General features: G+C 36.8%; 2 protein-coding genes across 3 annotated transcripts in view; both read right to left on the bottom strand.

Annotated features, from left to right (window-relative positions):
• The window catches only part of TBC1D8B (TBC1 domain family member 8B), a 71,859-nt gene extending 65,775 nt beyond the window's left edge, over positions 1-6,084 (bottom strand). The window contains 1 exon segment of the mRNA XM_033201216.1: positions 5,758-6,084. Coding sequence (XP_033057107.1) covers positions 5,758-5,887 — 130 coding nt within the window. The 5' untranslated portion in view covers positions 5,888-6,084.
• A 5,614-nt stretch (positions 6,085-11,698) lies between these two features.
• Positions 11,699-22,639, bottom strand: part of RNF128 (ring finger protein 128) — a 95,067-nt gene continuing 84,126 nt past the window's right edge. For both annotated transcript variants that reach the window (XM_033201497.1, XM_033201496.1), the window contains exons 4-7: positions 19,355-19,437; positions 18,414-18,510; positions 17,495-17,663; positions 11,699-13,139 (exon numbers count right to left, since the gene is read on the bottom strand). In XM_033201497.1, the coding sequence (XP_033057388.1) occupies positions 13,006-13,139; positions 17,495-17,663; positions 18,414-18,510; positions 19,355-19,437 (483 nt within the window). In that variant the 3' untranslated portion in view covers positions 11,699-13,005. The remainder of the gene's footprint in view (positions 13,140-17,494; positions 17,664-18,413; positions 18,511-19,354; positions 19,438-22,639) is intronic.

Below are 22,639 nucleotides of genomic sequence, written 5' to 3' on the forward strand. Positions count from 1 at the left end.
GCTCAGCAAGACAAGTGATGCTGATATCTGTGGAAGCACTGTTTGAGAACTTCTAGGTTTTGGGCGATGACAGATCAAAAGGAAATGACGTCCTGATAAGTTATTCTAATTATTGTACATTATTCTGATTATAAACCATAAATGCATAATCGCTATCATGCCCAAATTCTTCAATTAGTAACTATCAGTGTTTAGTTTTTGTAGTGATATCATTGCATATCAGATATAATCCATGTTACCACTCCAAATCAATTTATGTATTCAACATGGGGAAAGTAATTACTAGGGAAAAGGGCATAAATATATAGCCCCCTTTGGTCTTCAGGCCCAGAAAATGGCATTTTAACATCTCTCTCTTTCATTAATAGATAAATGTCAAGTATTTGTATAGTTGCTCATAAGTTTCAAAACTCATTTGACTCACATAAAAAATGCTGTGAGGTAGAGAAGACAAGTTTTATCCCCATTTTACAGATGAGGAAACTAAGCCTTTATAAAATAATTATAGCTGAATAGAGACATAAAACTATCAAAAAATCAAGGAAGATAAAAGAAGCAGGGTTAACGGGGCAAGTGGAATCACTGAACTTGGTGGTATATTCATATATTTGTGGATGTTGGCTTGTAGTTGGTTTATTTATTTATTATTATTATTATTTTTGAGATGCAGTCTCCTTGTGTCACCCAGGCTGGAGTGCAACAGTGCCATCTTGGCTCACTGCAGCCTCCACCTCCTGGGTTCAAGTGATTCTCCTGCCTTAGCCTCACCAGTAGCTGGGACTACAGGCACCCGCCATCAAACCCGGCTAATTTTTATATTTTTAGTAGAAATGGAGTTTCAACATGTTGGCCAGGTTGGTTTCAAACTCCTGACCTCAAATGATCCACCTGCCTTGGCCTTCCAAAGTATTGGGATTACAGGCGTGAGCCACCATGCCCAGCCTGGTTTATTTATTTTTTATTTTTATTTTTCAATCCCATAGGACAATACCTAGGGAGGGCAAATCACACTGTATTCCTCTCCCTCCCTGGAACATTTTGTTCTCTGAAATCAAGTAAAAAATTACCTTTAAAGACCTTTTGAATAAGAAAGGGCAGCCTTGCAGGAGATTTTGAGAAATAAAGGATGGTCAATGTCATGACTTTTCAGTCTTGTTTTTTTTTTTTTTTCATTAGAATGAAATCTACTTGATAGCAAATATTAGTTTTCTACTTAGGTATGCAGTCAATAATCTTTCCAGTATTTTTTTTAAAAAGGTGGGGGGTAACACTGATCATCCTTCATTACTCAAAACCTCCTACAAAGTTGCTCTTTCTCATTCAGAGGTCTTTAAAAGTAATTTTTAACTTGATTTCACAGGGACCAAGATGTTCCAGAAAGGGATGGGAGCACACAGCGTGATCTGTCCCCTCTAGGGGTTGCCCCATGGGATTTTCTTTTTAATAAGCCAAAATGTTAACTTATTAATTTTGTGTGTGTGTGTGTGTGTGTGTGTGTGTGTGTGTATGTGTGTGTGTGTGTGTGTATGTATTGGGGGCGGTAGATCTTTCCTTACCTTAAATGAAATGTCATGCTTACCATTTGGGCACCCTCGTCTCAGTAAACGGGTACTTAGAAGGCCAAAATTTGTTATCAGATGCCTCCTTTGTAAGCATGAAATGCAGGGATATTTTGCTAATAAATATCTAAGGTGAACATTTTCAGAGTTGGACTCCTTGAGTCTGGGGTAAGGAAATAGGGGAAAGAAGCTTTATATTTTCAAGGGATGGTCATTAAGAGGTATTTATAAGGCTACCTTATTGTTTATTATGTATGTGTTTACGACATATTGTTTACACAGTGATTTGCGAAGTCTATGTAAATATAAAATGAAAAGCTTATTTCAAACATTATCATATTCTGGTTTTTACAGATGATTTAATTTCAAAGTAATGGTACCAAGATGAAAAGGGAAATAAACAGAATATCTAAAAATTCTCCATTTTAATAAGTTTTACTTCCTAGCTTTGTCCTATACCACACAAAAAAGGTCTACTGAGGGAGCTTATCAATCTAACACCCAAGAACCTGCTTACACTATTCAGATATGGAAAATTCAAAAGTAAAATACTCTTTAAAAACTACCTATATGAAGGCTTCCTGATTGGCAGACCTTCCTAAATCCCATATACTAGAGTACTTAGTAGAACGTAGCCCCATAGCTCCATTCATGTAGTAGTTCCCATCTGCCAAGCAAAGCAAATTGATTTGTGCTTAATAAGACAAATATGCATGTTAGTTTTAACTCTATAAAACCAGGTGCTTAAATGTAGGTGCCACAGAAGAGTCATTATTAGCTGGGAGAAGCAAGAGATAACATAAGGGGACTGTAAAATCCAGAAGGGCGAATTATTTCTCTAAATGAAGGAAAATCGCTTTATCTATAAAACAGCTTATGTATAACAAAAATTTCCACAATTGTCCTGCTGTGAGCCAGAACAATTAAGTAAGATAAAGTTAGGCAAATGGTCAGTAATCTATCAGATATCCACTAGAAGTATTTCAAAAATTTAAAAGAGGTACCTCAGAATTCTAACTTCAAAACTCATCTCTTGTTTTAATAATCCTTGGGTTCTCTGTGGCTGCTATTCCATTATTAGAAAAAAAATAGAGTCATCTAACTTTATCAAGTCCACACTTAAAATTACTACATTGCTGGTGATTACCGCCAATTATCAGATGGCAAAGAAATGAAATCTTAAAGTATAACCATTAACATTTCTAGATGATCATTATCATTTCTTCATTAAACAAAATGCAAACTAATCTTTTAAAGGGATAGCACATAACACTGGATTTTAGCAAACAAAATGGACAGAGGCAAATTTATGCTGGCACACAGTCAAGCTCCTGTGAGAGCTAATCCAAATGTGGATTTGTGGTAAAGCACAACAAAGCTTTTGGCTTCATGATTTTAAGTAAGAATACTGTAATTGAGCAGTCAGGAAAATCAGCATATACTTTTGCTCTGGACAAAAAAGAACCAAATGAACCTTAAAAGCACCTCTTTGTTCCTTTCTGATCCATTTTGTTTAATTTACATGGAATTACAGTGGTAGCTCTCATGTGGTAATTTCAAGCATCTTGTCAATACCACAGGTAAAATAATCATGAAGAGACATAAACTGACCACTAAATGAATGGGGATATCACTAGTCACAACATATATATGTGGTAGAAATCCTAGTTAATTTCTTCAGACAAATTCCTCTTATTCTAGACTATGGGAACTAGTAAATGGAGTGGGCAGGATAGAGGTAAACTAGTGCAGTTGGTTCACGCTTTAAGAAGAAAGCATGTCAAGCGGGGTGAGGTGGCTCATTCCTGTAATCCCAATCCCAGTCATTTGGGAGACCAAGGTGGGAGGATCCTAAGGCCAGGAGCTCAAGACCTTGCCTGGGCAACACAGCCTGTCTCTTAAAAAAAAAAAAAAATTAAATTACCCAGGCTTAGTGGCTTGTACCTGAAGTCCTAGCTACTCCAGAGGCTGAGGTGGGAAGATCACTTGAGCCTAGGAGTTCCAGGCTGCTGTGAGCTATAATCACATCACTATCACTGCCCTCCAGCCTGGGCGACAGAGTGAGAGACCCTGCCTCAAAAAAAAAAAAAAAAAAAAAAGCACGTGAAATGAAAAAATCAAACACAGAAAACAAGGAGTGATTGTTTAAAGGAAACTTGCAACAAGTTTAAAAACCATGTAATACTACATTACAGTGATTACATTTTCAAGAATTTGATTTACCTACTTAAAGGAGCACAGTTTTATTATGAGGAACAGAAATAAATTATAAGACTATTCCTGAGGCTGTAACACAGGATATAAAATCTATTTTTTTTTTTTGAGACAGAGTCTCTGTTGCCCAGGCTGGAGTGTAGTGGCCCTATAGCCTTGATCTCCCAGGCTCAAACCATCCTCTCACTTCCGTCTCTTGAGTAGGTGGGGCCACATGGCGGGCTAATTTTAGTCTTTTTTGTAGAGATGGGGTTTTGTCATGTTGTCCAGGCTGGTCTTGAACTCCTGGTCTCAAGCGATCCACCTGCCTCGGCCTCCCAAAGTGCTGGAATTGCAGGCCTAAACCACCGTGCCCAGCCTGAAATATATTTTAAATATTTCCTAAACTGGACTCAAGAGAATAACTTATGTCACTGGGTAATTATGAACATCAATTCTAAAATTTTGATCTGGAAAATATCTGCATCTACTAAATGGAAAGACTCTTCTGTAAAATAGCATTTGTAATTTTTAAAAATTAGAAAATGACAAAATGTCACATTTAACAGGGCAATTTTTGTTGCCATATTTTCAAGAGGGCCTTTTTAGAAGCTGGGTAAGATTAATAGGTCTAGCAAAATTTTTAAAAATGTCCTGTAGAACCTCAGAATTCTTTGCACCCTGGGAGTGGCTTGAAAACGAAATAACAGCATACGTTTATCATCATCTTAACGACATACATTGATTTGTTGCCATTATTTTTCGTTTTATCCTCTCAACTCTGTGAGATAGGCACCATTTTTCAAGAGAGAAAAAGCAAGGTCATCTTCTTCATGAATTATAACTTGCCTAGTTTACTAGTTGGTCTTCTTTTTCCCATAGCCCATCCCACCCTTCTTATCCAGATTATAAGCACTGCAAAGCCAAGGAACTGAATCTTGCGAACCTTGTGGCACACAGTAGGTGCTTAAGGTTGAGTAAATGAAAGAATTTGAGGAATGTCATCCAACAAGTAAGAGAGTAGGATGGGACTAAAATGCAGGTTTTAGGGACTCTTCCCTCTTTCCATTACATCATGCTGCCTGGTCCACCACTTCAATGTCACAATACCAAATTAGAGATTGATTAGAAAAAGAGCTCTTGTTTTCCCAACGTCCAAAACTTTAAATGTCCCTACCCAAGATGAATGGTCTCAAAATAACGTTCTTTGGAAACTTTAAATATTTGGCCAAAAAAACAGTTTTTAAGAATTGGGGTCAGGGTGGGTTAGACAGGAAGAGTTAAACTCTTACCGTCTGGCTTACAATCACAGCTTTGAATGAAGGGGCAGCACCAGACATTCAAGAGATTAATTTATTACGATATTGTTAACAGACTTTGAGAGGGAATCCCAAAGATTGAAAACTTGGAGACAAAGTAAAAGATGCTAAACTGGGAGAGGTCAGCAATTCTGAGCCTACCCCTCCACCTCCCCTGACTCCAGTTCTCCCTCCTCCCTAATCTTTCTTTTGATGTCTATTTCTCAGGATGTGATGGGGCGCCTCCCTTTCTCCTCACCATCCCCGCGTCCCCATTCCATCCCATCCCCCATACACTTAAACTCCCCAGGGTGCTGATGATCAGTATCGGTTCTGTGAGAAAAGTTAAGTTCACAACTGCGAACTGGCCTCTGTCACCAGCCTAAATGCGACCTGTCTAGGTCTAACACTCGTCATCAGTCCCCCTTCCCCCATGGGAAACGACAAGGTAGGTGCCCGTTTCTTCCTTGGCCTCAGAAAGAACCGCGCTCCTCCCTTCACCTGTCCCAACCAAAGAGCAACTCGTCGTCCAGTGAGACATTCTCAGGACTTGGAGGTGGTGGCGGAAAGGTGGTGTCGGGAAAAGAACCTCAGTCCCTCCGCCCACGATTTAGGATCGGGAAACGGGTACGAGTAACTGTTGTCCTCGCCACCTTTTAAGTAACAGCGAACACAGCCCAGAGGCAGGTAGGGTGGCCACAGCTTACCTGTGAGCCCCCCTCCGCCTTCCTCCTCGTAGCCCCGACGTCGCTGCAGCACGAAGTAGTCGTTGGACCTTTCCATCAGCCACAGCTTCAGCGCATTTTTCAGAAGCACTTCCTCAGGCTTCAGCCACATCGCGAACTTTGTGCCCCCCGGGAGCAGTGACCTAGATGCCCTCCTCGCCTCACCCTCAACCCGTCTCTTCCCCTCTGCTTCTCCTCCCACCAAATCTTCCTCAGGCGACAGCAGCTCAGGTTCAGGTTTTCCACACTTCCCCCAACCCTCCCTTCTCTCCCACGTAGGCAGAGAGATTGCCAATTCCCTCCTACAGCGCTACCGCCAGACTGGGAAATAGTCCCGTTTCTTTACCTCTTGGGAGTTGTAGTTTCCTACGCGCTTTTCTGTGCTCACGCAACTGGAACATGGGACTACGCTTCCCACAATACACTGGGGTGAGAATGGGTGGGGGTGCTTTCAAAGCGGGTCCCAGCCACCAGTTAAGTGTGTTTTACCTATCTGAAGTTTAAAGCGTTTTTTTGGTTCAAATAAGTGAGTTCCAGGTGTAAAGGTGTTGCTTCTTTTTATTGTTTTACAGCCGAAGGCATTAAACTGTAGAAAACAAAGTTTCTGGAATTTTGGATTATCGGCTCATTCCAGGAAGCAGCAGTAGCAACAACTAACATTTAATGAGTTCTCACTATAAACTCAGGCGATCTCACGTAATCCTCACAGCAGTCTTGCGAAGTAGACATTCGTCCCCGCTTTGCACATTAATAAAGGAAAGCACTGTCGGGTGAGGCAACTTATCCAAGGTCACACAGTCAGTGATACAATTCCTTCTCTAAATCCAAAATTCATGCCTAGATTAAGCTCTTTTTGGTTGTATAGGAAGAACATAACATTTCCAGAAGCCACGCATTTTCTTCACTCCGTGCACCCCTCCTTTCTTTCACTGTCGCCCCTATCTGCTTATTAAACTACTGTAATGAACCACAGAAGATCTCTTGTCCAACTTCCTATTTTGGAACCTAAACAATTTATGAGCATTTTTTTTTCTTTCTTAAACTCTTAAGAAAAAAAATCCCTTTGGGAGCAACCTTTACCTCTTTGTATCTTGGCAATGATGCGCAGCGGTTTGAACACTAAGGTGAATGAGGTCAGTAATTTGCATGATATCGCTGTGAGGAAATATTTGAGAGATGTTTTTATTTATTGCAATAACTAAGTCCACCGGAATTAAAGAGTGCACTAAAAGTGAAAACAAGTTTAGAGGGAGGAAGGAGTTGGGAGGCAATGTATAAGCAAGGGGCTCTTGGCAAGCTGTTTTGAGAATACAGCAGCAAAGCCATGTGGATTAAAAAAAAAAAAAATGGGGTGGGGCACACTCAGATGCCAAGCCAAGGAACTCTGCCCTGGAGGAGAGTCTCTGGGGTAAGCTTCCAAGATGTGAGCCATCTCGAGTGGGGCAGGCGTGTGCTCCAAGCAGGGATTTTTCTTGTGAATGAGAAAAGGGGCAATCTGGGATTCTCTCCTACTAAATGGCAGTAAGTAGTCCCAAGGCAGCTATCTGGACAGTTTGGAAAGAGATAATCCTTTCGGAGTCCAGACTGTAATGTATCTTTGGGAAAAGTCTTCGCAATTTGAATGTGTACTAAGGGAGGTAATTTCTTCTTCTCTTCCTGGAGAAAGATCAGTAAATGTAACAAACGTTGAGAGATGTCTTCCTTTCTTTTTACTTTTCCTTCCTCTTTTTACTTTTCCTTCCTCTTTTTACTTCCTTCCCCATCAAACCACATTCTTTTCCAATAACCTTAAAGGTTACAGTGTGTCAAAGGCTATCCAGAACTGGATGGTTTTTCTACCTGTTTACTCTGCAACTTCATCCAGGTATTCCCACATGCTCCCTGTTACAGGATCAGGCCCACTTTTGGCTTACAGCAGGGCATTTAGAGAGCTCCAACTTTTGTAAGTAAGCATTTCACCGATTATGTAAACATTTTTTTCTAATTAAATGCTTATGTGATCTAAATTTTTGGCTTGATCATAACTTATTTCACACCCTTGCAAATAAAAGTATTTTCCTAGAAGCACCTTAAAAAATAGAGCGTGGCACTCTATTCAATGTCAATATAAATTGTTTGGGGAAGGAGGACTGGGATTGCACACTGCATTGCTGGTACTGTACTGGTGCTGTACTGGTGCTGTATATGTATTATGTCATTTAATTTTCATTAATAAGCTTGCACATTTTTACATGCTTACTTTACGAATGAAGGAAAGGAGGCTCAGAGAAGTAATTTGCTTAAGATCATATAGCTAAATAAATGGCAAAGCTGGAATTTGAACCTAGATTTGTCTGATTACAAACCATGACACTATATTGCTTATGCATATGGTCCATAGTTACTTCAAATACAACATGTTCAAAGCCAAACTTATTTTTCCAATATTCCCCCTGGTTGATGTTTCTCCTACTAGGTTTCCTAGTTCAAAGGCCACTGATTACCAAAACACTGAAGGTAAGAACTTGGTCGGTCAGTCCATTGGTCGGTCAGTCTCTCTCTCTCTGTCTCGCTCGCTCTCTCTCTCTCTCTCTCTCACACACACACACACACACACACTCCTCTACTTCTTTTTCTATGGCTTTAGATTAGCCTCACAACACTTTCCTGCCATATGATAATATAGCTTCCCAAATCATCTGTCTGCTTCCATTCTTGTTTTCTGACTTATCCAAGCCACATATTAACAGACCCAATAATACACCATGTAGAGATAAATAATACCTCATTTTTCTGAAGATCAGTCTTTCAGCTGACTCAGCCTTCTAAGAGCCTCAAACACCTATAAGAAAAGGTATTTGGAAACCCCAAATAGCAATTCCAAACCCTGTGCTATGGAAAGACTGGAGCTGTCACTCAGGATTTTACTGGCTTTTTTGAAAGGAATATCACTAGCTTAGCTTATACTTTTCTGCAGTCTGCAGCTAGTTTAGAAACAGTAAGATTCAAAACAGGTGGCCTACTGCTACAGGAGAACCATTTAAAGCTTTGCTACTGAAAGTGTGGACCCCAGACCAGCAACATTTGCATCACCCTGGAGCTTGCTGGAAATTCCGAATCTCATACTTCCTTCTACACCTGCTGAACTGGAATGTGCATTTAAACAAGATCCCCAAGTAACTTGTAGGCATATTAACGTTTTAGGTGCACTGATTTAAAGCAAATTAGGTATTTGAAAATCAAACTCTACAACAAATGGGGGTACTCATGTTTCCATTAAGACCCACATAGATATCTTCTTAAAAATAGGCTATTAATGAATTTTAGATCACTGAATTGCTTTTTAAAAACGTTTATGACAGGGGCCGGGAGCAGTGGCTCGTGACTGTAATCCCAGTATTTTGGGAGGTTGAAAAGCGAGTGGATTGCTTGAGCTCAGGAGTTTGAGACCAGTTTGGGGAACATGCCAAGAGAACATGCCTGTCTCTACAAAAAGTACAAAAATTAGCCTGGCATGGTGATGCGTGCTTGTAGTCCCAGCTACTTGCTAGGCTGAGGTGGAAGGATTGCTTGAGCCTGGGAGGCACAGGTTGCAGTGAGCTGAGATTGCACCACTGCACTCCAGCCTGGGTGACAGAGTGAGACCCTGTTACCCCCTCCAAAAATAATGTTTATAACAGCACATGACCATTTAGTTTTCTAAGGCTGTGGTTTAGATGTGGGATATCAGTTGGTATTACAAGTAGAAGGGGAAATTGCCACTAACCTTCCATGCTAAATCCTATTTATCTATACTACTCTCTTAACTATCAGTCTAAGTATGCCTATTAATGTATCACATTAATGAGACTGTTTATGTAGAAAAAGGTTGAGAACTAGTGGATAGTGTTTCTCAGACATTTCACATTAGCTCTGATGGTAGAGGATAATGAACATTTATCTCTGGAGGTTAAAGTGTCCATCATAATAATGAATTTCTTTTAAGTCTCGTGTAGTATATTTATTTAAATGTTATATTGTTCAATGTTTAAAAATATAAAAAATTAACTCCAAACGAAAGCAATGAACAGGGTAAATAACTCAAAATTTGTTACAGACTAAGGTGATAACATTTTTCCAGACATTTTAGAACTTAAATAAAATGTTTCATAAGTGAACAAAAACTAGATGTAGGTGGGGGAAGGAATCTTCCTAGCATTCCAATTGTATCTCTAAATATATTTTTACTGATTGACTTGGGAACCATGTATATTCTTATTTATAAGATAACACAACCTGGGTTCCATTAAACTTACAAATAAACTGTGAAAACCCTTTTTAAGTTGGAGACTCCATAGACATACAAATGTTACTGCCACTGTTAAAAAACACCAGCTTATATTTTTACTACGATGTGAGAGTGTAGCATCAAGTCTGATGCTCAAGCTAAAGAATGTCAAACGATAATAACAGGAGGAAAATTCACAAGTGTTATGGAATTTTTCACCTTGGTTTATAACCAAGAGAATCTAAAACATATATCTATACAAATACTTTATGTGAATGTGCATAGCAGCATTATCCATCCATAATGGCCAAAAAGAATAGTCCAAGGGTTCATTAATTGCTGAATGGATAGCCACAAGTGGTATATCCATACAATAGAATATTGCTCAGCAAGGAAAATGAAATACTGATATATGTTACAACATGGAGGAACCTTGAAAACATTATGCTAAGGGGAAGAAGCCAGTCACAAAAGGCCATATAATGTATGATTCCATTTATATGAAATGTCCACAATCGACAAATCTATAGAGACAGAAAGCAGATTGGTGGTGGTGTGGGGCCGGGAATATCTACACATTTGCTAAACATATTCCAATGATATATTTACAATGGGTAAATTATACTTCAGTACAACGGTTAAAAATTTAAAAAACACTTAAAAATGCCCCAAAAGAAGTCCCACAAAACTTGAAAAGAGGTTAACTCTCTAAGATTATATGGCAAGAATATAGGCATCACACATCCACCCCTGTCCCCGGCATATCGTCACATAAGACACATGTACCTGGTTTGATAATCATAGTGCTGAGGCGTTCCAGGCATCTGTGTATTCTTAACATGCTTGACAAAAGAAAGATGCACTTAATTCATTAACAGCATCCTGACAATCACACTGCCAAAGAGAAGGCTGAAGAAACACTTTAAGGTAATAAAAGCTCCTATGTCATTGATAGCATGAAGATGGACTGGCATCAAGGTCTATTTTAATGTTATATTATTACTGGTCAACCTCTTTTTACCTTGCTGACATTTAACAATAACTCATGGTAAGTTGAATGATACTACAATGGCATCCATTCCTCTCTATGTAATATGTAAATATATCATACTAAAGTTTTAGTGTTTATTGATCAAATAGATAAATGACCATTTACATCCAACCATTTTCTTACCTCCCAAATCCAGACATATTATATGAGAAAAGTTAGTGTATGGACAGTGATAAGGTTTGGATATTTGTCCCTTCCAAATAGCCAATGTGATTCTCAGTGTTGAATGTTGATGTTGAAATGTGATTCTCAGTGTTGAGGGTGAGGCCTAGTGGGGGCGATTGGATCATGGGGGTGGATCTCTCATGAATGATTTAGTATCATCCCCTTGGTGATAAGTGAGTTCTCACTCAGTTCATGCAAGATCGGCTTGTTTAAGAGTCTGGGACATCTTGCTTCTCTCTGTCTTCCTCCTGCTCTTGCCATGTGGTGTGTTTCCTTCCACTTAACCTTCACATCATGATTGTAAACTTCCTGAGGCTCTTACCAGAAGTGGAGCAGATATTGGCCCCATGCTTACTATACAGCTTACAAAACCATAAGCCAGTTAATCCTGTTTTCTTTATATACTACCCAGTCTCAGGTATTCCTTTATAGTGACACAAGAAACATCCTAATACAGACAGTTAAACTAACACCAGACACAATCTTTTATTGGAATATTTTATTTACATTTTATATTTAAAGAGAATCAATACAAATCGGGACATATTTACAGCATTTCAAATCAGCGTACAAGAATGCAATGGTTTCATCCATTCAGCAAACAAAAATACATGTCTGTTTTATTTTTGCTTAAATTCTGCTAGAATTTGAACAAAATTCTAAAACAAAAGATAAGCCATACAGAGTACAAATAAAGTGCATTTTTAAATAGCTCTATTTAACTTTGGTGGATGAAGCTTCAAACTTTGTATTAAGGCACCTGGAATTTTCCCCTGCTTCTTTTTCAAACACCAGGAAAATGCATTCACAAAATTTATAGTTATATGGACAGAATTTTAGTTTATCTAATGTAATTTTAGCCCATTTAGGTCAAACATAAACTCAATTTTCAAAGTAACATTGTTTGGAAAACATTTTCAACAGACTAATTTTACAGAACATTTTTTTCTGTAGACTAATTCATGCACAAAGATCAATGACCAATATTAGTGTTACTTACTCTGTCATTACCATTTTCAAACAGTATGATGATTCATATACTGTGCTTTTGAAAAATCCCACAAGTTTGAGAAATAGTTACACAGTATTTTTGTAAGGAACCTTTTTGTCTAATCTTGTGTCAAGTTGATGTCACTAATATACCAATCAATTCAGTCCATAATCTCTGATAAACTATGGTTGACACTCACATGAAGTACATTCAGCCTAATTTTAAAAACAAGAAAAAGTTAAAATGAATATTTTGCTTTAATCTTGTTCTATTAACCTAAAGTAGCTTAAATAGACATTTCAAGAAGAACTAGCCTAAGTTTGCACTGCTTTTTACATTACAATTCCAGATCAATATAAGCACCTGGAGAAAAACCCTGACACATATAGCCCAAGCTAAAGTAGTAGTATTTTTCATTAAGATACTATCATAAAATAAAGTGATTACAGCTACTCCACATTTTAAAAGCAACATGTTTTTATAAGAAAATTGTTATAAATGAAAAACATGACTTCTTGAAGACAGTTTTGAATGTCTAAAAATGTTGCTATCACTATTGAGAGGAACTTGCCTATGAAAAACATTATAATGAGTTTGTGGAAAAAAGTTAACAGGTTAAATATTTTAAGCCATTTAACTATAGCATAATATTAGTCATCTCTGCACTTTCAGTATCACTCTTATTTTATTAAATTTATCCAGTTTATTAATAGAAACTAGGCCCTGATTGGCAGTTCTGTTATTACTAATGGTTCAAGTTTTCTATTGACACAGACTTTAAGATTTAATTTCTCGAACAGCAGTCTCTTGATCAGGAGTTTCATCTTCTTCAAAAGTTGGGTTGTCAACATGAGGAACAACATCCACTGCCACAGAATTTGCTTCATGGTTTACCAGCTGTAGATTTTCATCTTTAAAATAAATAGCAATTTTAGGATGATTTTGCCCCTCTCTTCTTTTAAGACAAAATTCATCATTTAGTTCCAAGAAGTCTTTCTTATTTAATTTCATCATACTCTGATTATCATACTCATTCCCTATACCTTTAATAATTATATGATTTATGCTATATCTTATATAAAGCATATATGGCATTATTATATTGATTTATAATTGCCCCTTTTTGGATTCACATACATGGGTTTATTTCTACCCAGATTATAGCCTCCTTAAGAGCAAAAATTATGTCTTCTACTTCTTCCTTACCTTAAATATAACAAGCTGTTAAATCTGGCTATACATTTTTTAAGTGTCCAAACCTGGGAACTTAAAAAAATTACCAATGCTTCTTCATACACATAAATATAGATAGATAGATTTAAAAAATCAACCAGGAAGTTGGAAGGATGCCCAAAATTGAATACAAACAGTAATAAATGAACTTAATTGTATTATAAATAAAATACATAACCATGTGAAGAGCATGGGGAAGAAAACAACTAAACTTAAATAACTTTGGAAAACAGTATTTTGACTCTAACCTGTAAGGCTAAAAACAAAAAGAACTGTACACTAGTTACTGACATTGTTTTACACAGGTGTATGTATTAGCAACGCTGAAACTATTTTATGTATATTCTATAATTGAACAAGTAAGTAAAAATACTGTGGATAAAAAGAGTCTTTCTCCTTTCACTGTCGGAGAAAGGAGTTACAAATAAATAAAGGGAGAGGCCAGAATGAACCCTGTGGTGTTGGATTGGAATCAAACGTATTAGTAGGGTCATTGTTTTTCAGATAAATAGATAAAATGACAGAGAAATAATGTATATGTATGTGTATATTTGTGAGAGTAAATATATATATTTTCTAGTCTTGTTCACTAAAAGGGCCAATAGCAATGACACCCCAGTAGCAATAAACATGTCTGTTGCTCAGATTCTGGTTTTGAAATAACATTCTCCAGTAAAAGGCCTCCTGAAGAAGTGGCTGATTCTAGGGCTAGGACAGGGAAAGTACAAGGTTAACCTAGATTTTAGCCTAGGGACCAGCAAACTCCAGCCTACCCACCATAGCTTAAAGTGTTTATCATGGTTGTAAAAGGTTGTAAAACAAACCAACAAAAACAAAAAATAAGGGTATGAAAATGAAGACTTACGGCCTTCAAAGCCTAACAAATTTACTATGTGGCCCCTTACAGAAAAAGTTGGCTAATCCCAGACCTAGAACACCTTGTGTTACCAGAAAGTAAGAAAGTTGAAAGAACACAGAAATCAACTTGAACAAGTCCCAATGACCAAATCTAGGATGATATGAGCAAGGGATAAATGATGAGAATGATATTATAGAATGAAAGATACATCTAGGATCCCATAGTATAATAAATAAATAATTGAATAAATAAATGGAGGAGAAGGAATAGCTCTTCCTTACATTAGAAGTTTAATCAATAAATGTACAAAGAATGATGGAGACAGAAAATCACCATTTGGTAAATACTTCAGCAATAATTACTGCAAGCAAGAAGCATCAGTGATTGCTAAAAGTAGTGGGTAGAAGTATGATGAGAACCAGGACATTTGTGTAGTCTCCAAGTATCTCTCTATAAGATATTTAATAATTACAAAGGGAAAAATAGTAACTTTAAAGGGAGAAACCTGGCAGACACCACCTTAACCAAGTGGGCAAAATTTGAATCATCAGTAATAAGACACCAACATCATGTGCTTCCTGGAATGATATGGGGGCACTGAAAGGGGCACAACATCAGTTCTGTAGTATTCTTGACAAAAATGGACAATAAATTTAATCACTCGGAAACAGCAGACTTGCCCAAATTGAGGGACACTCTAGAAAATAACTGACCAGTAATCTTCAGAAGCGTCAAGGTCATGAAAGACAAAGAACGAAGAAGTGTCACAGATTGGAGACTAAGACACATGACAATTAAATGCAATGTGGGATCCTGGACAGAAAAAGGACATTAGTGGGCCAACTGGTGAAATTTGATCAAGTTTATAGTTTTGATAATAACATTTTATCAGCAAATTTCCTGGTTTTGATAATTGTATATGGCTACATAAGATGTTAACATTTGGAGAAGCTGGGCAAAGGGTATATGGGCATTTTTGGTATTATTTTTGAAATGTTTTTGTCAGTCAGTCTGAAATCATTTCAAAAGTAAAATAAAAAATACCTGTGCCCGGGCCCTGCACCTCATGTTAAATCACAGTTGCTCTGAGGTACAGCCCAAACATCAGCAAAGTTTAAAATCTCTCCAGGTGATTTTCATGTACAGCCGGGATTGACAGTAGGGCCCTTATTCAATGGTTCTCAAAATGTGATCCCTGGACTAGTAGCATCAGTATCACCGGGAACCTGTTAGAAATGAAAATTCCTAGGCATCACTCAAGACCCACTGAGTCAAAAACTCTGATGGTGACCTCTCTGTTTTAATAAGCCCTCCAGGTGACTCAATGAATAGTTTGAAAACCAGTGCTCTAATAGAACTTATTAGCCCAATGATGTGACACACAACATGAACTATGTGTATTTACAAAGTTATGCAAATCAACTATCACCATTAGAATCAATGGCTAATACAAAAGACGAAAGATTCTTAAACTAGTAATATGTAATCCCAGACAAAATGAAATCTGGTTTAAGTGGTCATTCATTCAACACAAATTTGAGTATCTACTATGTGCTAGGTGCTAGATAGACAACAGCGAATATAAGACACTGTTCTTACCCAAAGGAACTCTAGAAGTTTTAATACAATTCAGTGTAGTAAGTGCAATGATTGAAGTTCTATGGAAGCCAACAGTAGGGCCATCACATCTAGTCAAGAGAGGCTTCTCAAAGAGGTGTCAGTCTTAAAGGAGAAACAGGAGTTATACTGGGCTCCCCTAATTTCTTGGGTAAGGAAGAATGGAAGGAATAGGCAAAGAGAAGATAGTGGCTCAAACTATGACTGTGGAATTAAGGTTGGAAATTAGGGGACAGAGTTGAGAACACAGATATTTAATCAATAGGAAGGGAAAGTGGGAAGAATTTGGGATATCCTTAGTTTCTGTTTTGGGGCACTTGGGTGAGTATTACTATTATCCAAATTAAGAATACCGGAGGAGGAACATGGATCGCTATTTCATTTGCTTTTCAAATCTCTGCAAAATCTGTTGTGCTTGCCTCTTCTCCCACCCCACCCCTACCCACAGAAGAACAGAACACAAAAAGAGTAGATTGGAATGTTGTTTTTTAAGACTAGCAACAAATTATCTTGTACACTCTCTTTTATCTTTACTGAATTCTATTACCACACAATTATGAGAGTACAAGATCATCTGGAGCAATCAGACAATGATTCTCTATTATAGGTAGAATAATCCACCCATTATTAAGATACTTATAACTAGTTTATATTCAAGGGAAGATATATACAAGAAATACAAAGTTTGCCTCTGCATGGTTACATTCATTGTGCTATCTTCAGAAGTGGTATCTATGGCACTGATAGGCCTATGAGGACAAAGGTTTATATCATAGGAAGCTGAAAGTTTCATGAGTCATCTTGACAATCAGTTTTTGTTTTACTTTTATGCTAGAATTAAATCATCTCAAAACGAGGATTGAGAGAAGACTTTCAAACCAACAAAAACATGGAAAAGATTGAGGTTAAAGAAAGGGAAAATAATTTTTATAAGAGTTTTATCTTTATAGGGAAAAACAGAACTCCCTAAAATTTCTCATTTGGCATAAAATTACTAAGTTGCAATACGAATTCACATGAATTTTGAAACTGATATATTCAATTTTAGTGTCTAACAGTTTGTTCATTTCATGGTAAATAGTCAACAGGTGGCAGCACATACCATTCTTAAACAGTTTCCTATTTGCAAAACATGGTTTCTGGAGAAGCTGGGCATAAATCAAGCTTTTGTAAATTGAATTCTATTTTATCATTTCAGAATTCCTTTATCTTAACTTCTGCTTTATCTGCAATGAACAATGGCTTCTAAAGTTTAAAGTTTCTCCTTACCCTCTGTAAGTAGGTAATAAGCCAAGATTTGAATGCATCAGAGAGAAGCTTTCCAATAAATCTTTCTTTTGTAAATAATCCCCACTCTGATGCATTTCATTTATTTCAAATACATTTGAATATATGAATATTAAGGTAGGGGTGCATCCTTCATGGCATTATTTTAAGCAGAAAAAACTTGGATCATGATAATGGCTGAATGGAACAAACGCTAAAAAGCAAGAATACTATACAGGCATATGATCCACAGTGGATTGTAGCGCACTCATTAACCTTTAGTATGCTTACTTGTTGACTGCACATGTTCCTCCAGAGGCGGTTCATCTGCTCCCTGTACTGAAGCATATCCAGATGATGCCGTCTCGCTGCGATTATCCTCTTCATGGGAGGAGGCACTATTGGATGTTTCATTGGATACAGGGACTTGTAAGGACACTGATCCATCTTCAACATCCACCTTTAAAGAGCATTTGAAAAAATTAAAAGCCTTTCAGTGTACATGCTTTTCCTTGACATATCACTTCAAAGTTTCTTTATAGGTGACTCATTGCAGCAATATTTCTTAACCTTTTAAACCTATGATCCCTTTTGATGGTCACAGGTCTCTTGTTTGTCCCAGTCAAAACAGAGTAACTGGGTCCACCAATGGGGTGAAAGATGCTATAGGCAGAGTGCACTCTCATCTGATATGTTCATTTGAGTGATCCCAGCACTTCATAAAATAATGCTGGGTACAAGTTAGGCCCTAAAAAGTCATGCTGTCCCCTATGGAACTTGAGAACCACTGTCATCTATGTATCTTCCCATGTCAAGATCTGAGCTTGATTTTATGTTGTATCTTGAAAATAGGCCTTTAGTATTTATTATGCTTTCTCAAATTATGTCTGCTTATTTAACTCCAAGTTTGGTCATTATGCAACATTAAAAGATTACAAAAATAGAAAGAGGGATGCCAAGTTGGTGGTTTACATGGTTATCATTTCAAATTCTGACCAAATAATGAGTGTATTTGGAAAGAGGGAGGAAGAAGGAAAATGGAGATGGCCCAAGATGGCACCTCATTGTCTATATGATATAAATATGTCTGGTTTTAGGTATAAACTATAAGTATGGCATATTACATAGCTAAAAAATAAGGATGTTATTTTGTTATTTTCCCCAAAGCCCAGGCATATATTCTTCATATAAATAACATATTAATGTTTACCTCAATTCCCAAAGCTTTGAGTATGTCACATTTGCACATGGGGCAAGTCCTGTGTTCTAACAGCCATGGGTCAACACATGTCTTATGGAAAATATGGCTAATGCAGAAAAAAACATAATTATCAGTTGTGAAGTAGCAACACTTTGCCTAATATATATTACAGATTACTTAGTGTAACTTTTAGTCTTTGAATGGATGCCTTTTCTTTTAAATACACTATTCATACAATGAAGGAACCACAGAAACAAAATTTGGAAATTCCATAATACAGTACTTTTAAATGTAAAAGCCTCACTACTCTAGCTCCAAAAAAATATTTTCAGTACTCATTTGAAAATGGCTAGGATGCTACCTGACCTAAGACTTTGTTCATTATTTCAAATCTTAAACAGTTATAATTCCCTAACTGATAAATGGTACAGTCATTCTCAATAATATAGTCCAATATAATATTGAGTACAACACCACTGTACTGATGCTTTAGGCAATGTGATATGTTCCAAGAGCATCACTATTGTATTAAATAGCTAAGAGAAGGAGTGTTAAGAACAACCTTCAGGAGAGAGATAATTTATAAAACTAAGGAATGAACACTTCCAATAGATGCTCATGAGTTGATTTCATTTTATTGTTTTCTCGATGGATTAGAATACATTAAAAAATATATATATATATATATAGTGCTGGCTAGGTTCTCAGTTTTCTATGGAATTAGTTTAGAATAAATTGAACCAGATTACAGTTAGACTTATACCAATTTCAGTAGTATTAATAAATGAATGAACATAAAAATAAACCATTCTACATTTAAATGAAAATAAGTTAAAAAATAAACATTTTTTTACATTAATGTGGAAATATTCAAAATAGTTTTCTTCCATCACAATCATTTTTGTGGGTCAGCTATTTTTATTGAAGATATAGAAGAAAATCAAACTTACTTGCAGGTTAAGATGCGTACCAAATCATTTGGTTTATACAATTCAATGCACACAGCACAACTGTCTCCATCAGGGCCAATTTCCTACAAGCAAGTAGTTATTGTTACTCTGACAGATAAGAAAAAATATATTAAACTACAGAAGAAGATCAGAACATACATGTACTTAACCAGCCTAAATTCCTATAAAAGGAGGAGCATTATATCACCGAATGGTTGTGTAACTGTAAAGTTCCCAAAGGTGATTTAAAATTATCCAGACTTTAAAAAGGTAAAAGAATAAAGTGAAACAAAAGGGGAAAAGAACCAAGAGAAACATGTAGCACTGATTTAAACTATTTTTCCTGATTTTAGAATTCATAAAATACCATTTGTATAAGTTCTATAACTTTTCTCATTAAAAAAAATAAGGTATAATTCATATACAGTAAAATTCACCCTTTTAATGTACATTTCTGCACGTTTTGAAAAATATGTAGTTACTTAATCCTTATCACAATCAAGATATAGAATAGTGCTATTACTCCCAACAAACTCCTCCAAACTCTTTGTAGTTATCCTTTCCTCTCATCCCCACCTCCTGGCAACCACTGATCTGTTTTTATAGTTTTGGCTTTCCCAGAATATCATATAAATGGAATCATGCATTATCTAGCTTTTGAATCTGGATTTTTAAAACTTAGTATAATGCATTGAGATTCATCCATAATGCTGTATGTATCAGTGGGGTTCCCATCACACTTTTATTGCTAAATAGTATTCCATGATATGTATGTACCACAGTTTATCCATTCACCAGTTGAGCAATATTTGGTTTTTTTCCAGTATTTGACAATTATGAATAAAGCTGCTATGAACAGTTGTGTTTTTATGTGAACATAGATTTTTTTTCTCCCTTTAGAGTAAATATCTAGTAGTGAGATTGCTAGGTGTTATGGTAAGTGTATTTTCAACTTCAGAAGGAACTGCCAAACATTTTCAAATTGGCTATACATTTTGCATTCTTATCAGCAAATGAATGAGAGTACCAGTTGCTCCAAATCTTGACCAGCTCTTGGTATTTTCAGTTGTATGTATTTTAGCCATTCTAATGAATGTACAATGGTATTTCATTGTGGCTTTAATTTGTATTTCTTTAATTATTAATGATGTTGAACATCTTTTGTGTGCTTATTTGCCATTCATATTTTTTTGGTGGATTGTCTGTTTTGCTTGCCAGTTTTCCGTTAGGTTGTTTGTATTCTTACTGTTACATTTTGAGAGTTCTTTATATTCTAGGTACAGCTCTTTAACAGACACATGATTTGCAAATACTTTCTCCCAGTCTGTACCTTATCTTTTCCTTCTTTTAACAGTGCCTTTCAAAGAACAGAAATTCTTTTTTTTTTTTTTTGAGACGGAGTCTCGCTCTGTCTCCCGGGCTGGAGTGCAGTGGCCGGATCTCAGCTCACTGCAAGCTCCGCCTCCTGGGCTTACGCCATTCTCTTGCCTCAGCCTCCCGAGTAGCTGGGACTACAGGCGCTCGCCACCTCGCCCGGCTAGTTTTTTGTATTTTTTTAGTAGAGACGGGGTTTCACCGGGTTAGCCAGGATGGTCTCGATCTCCTGACCTCGTGATCCGCCCGCCTCGGCCTCCCAAAGTGCTGGGCAGAAATTCTTTTATTATTATTATTATTATTATTATTATACTTTAAGTTCTAGGGTACATGTGCATAACGTGCAGGTTTGTTACATATGTATACTTGTGCCATGTTGGTGTGCTGCACCCATCAACTCGTCAGTACCCATCAACTCGTCATTTACATCAGGTATCACTCCCAATTTTGACAAGGCCAAATGTACCTTTTCTTTTCTTTTTTGGACTTGTTTTTGGAGTTATATCTAAGAAATATTTGTCACCCAAGTCATGAAAATATTGTTCTTTAAAGTTTTCTTCTAAAATTTCATAGTTCTAGGTTTTTTGTTAAGGTTTATGATCTATTGAAATAATGCTTACATAGGGTATGAAGAATGGATTTAAGTTCTTTTTTGTTTGTCTGTTTGCTTGTTTTTTGCTTAAGGATATCCAATCACTGCATATGGATAGCCAACAACTGGCTATCCTCCTGAAAAGGCTATCCTTTCTTCATTGAATTGCTTTTGCACTTTTATGGAAAGTCAATCGACCATATATGTGTGGGTTTATTTCTGGACTCTCTCTTCTGTTCCATTGATCTATAAATCTATCCTTTTCCCAATACAACACTATCTTGACTGCTGTGACTTTAAAATAATTCTGCAAATCAGGTAGTATGAATCATCCAAAGTTGTTCTTTATCAAAATTGTTTTGTTTATTCTAGTTCTTTTGCATTTTCATCTAAGCTTAGAATCAGCCTGTCAATTTCTATCAAAGATTTATACTAGGATTTTTATTGAAACTGCATCAAATCCATAAATTAGTTTGGTGGGGAACCGACATCTTAACAACAGCAAGTCTTCTGACCCATGAACATGGTATATGTTTCCAATTATTTAGATCTTCTTTGATTTCTCTCTTCATTAGTGTTTTACAGTTTCATGGCTTTGGTAAGATTTAAAATGGTGTATTATTTCCATAAGTTCTATAGCTATTTTTGAAATACATGTTTTACCCATCAATGGTAGTTTTCAACTATCCTAAATCTGAAAATACATATTCAAGCAAAGTAACACTAAAGCACTGTATTAGTTTCCTGTAATTGCAGTAACAAATTATCATAATTCAGTGGCTTAAAACAACACAAGTTTATTCTCTTACTGTTCTGGAAATCAGAAGTCTATAATCAAGGCATTGGCAATACTGTGCTCTTTCTGGAGTCAGCAGGGGAGAATCCCTCTCCTTACCTTTCCCAGCTTCTAGAGGGTGTCTGCATCCCTTACCACCTAGCCTCTTCCTTGTATCACCGCAACCTCTTGCTTCCACTGTCACATCCCTTACTGTACTGTGGTCAAATCTCCCTCTCTCTCCCTCTTATAAGGACACTGCAATTATATTTTGAATCTAGCTGGATAATCCAGGATAATGTCCCCATCTCATGACTCTTAATCATATCTGCAAAGTCCTTTTTGCCATATAAGGTAATATTCACAGGTTCAAGGGAATAGATATCTTAGATATCTTTGGGGGGCCATTATTCAGCCTACTTCTAGAATCAAATACATATAAAAAGTCAATAAGGTTCATAAATGACAATAAAAGCATACTTAGGAAGAACATTTAGCCTGAACAATGGCTTGGTAGCACTGCTTTAAAACGAGTAGCATTTAA

The sequence above is a fragment of the Trachypithecus francoisi genome, unplaced genomic scaffold, assembly GCF_009764315.1.
Source record: "Trachypithecus francoisi isolate TF-2019V2 unplaced genomic scaffold, Tfra_2.0 Lachesis_group6, whole genome shotgun sequence".
In the NCBI taxonomy this organism is placed as follows: domain Eukaryota; kingdom Metazoa; phylum Chordata; class Mammalia; order Primates; family Cercopithecidae; genus Trachypithecus; species Trachypithecus francoisi.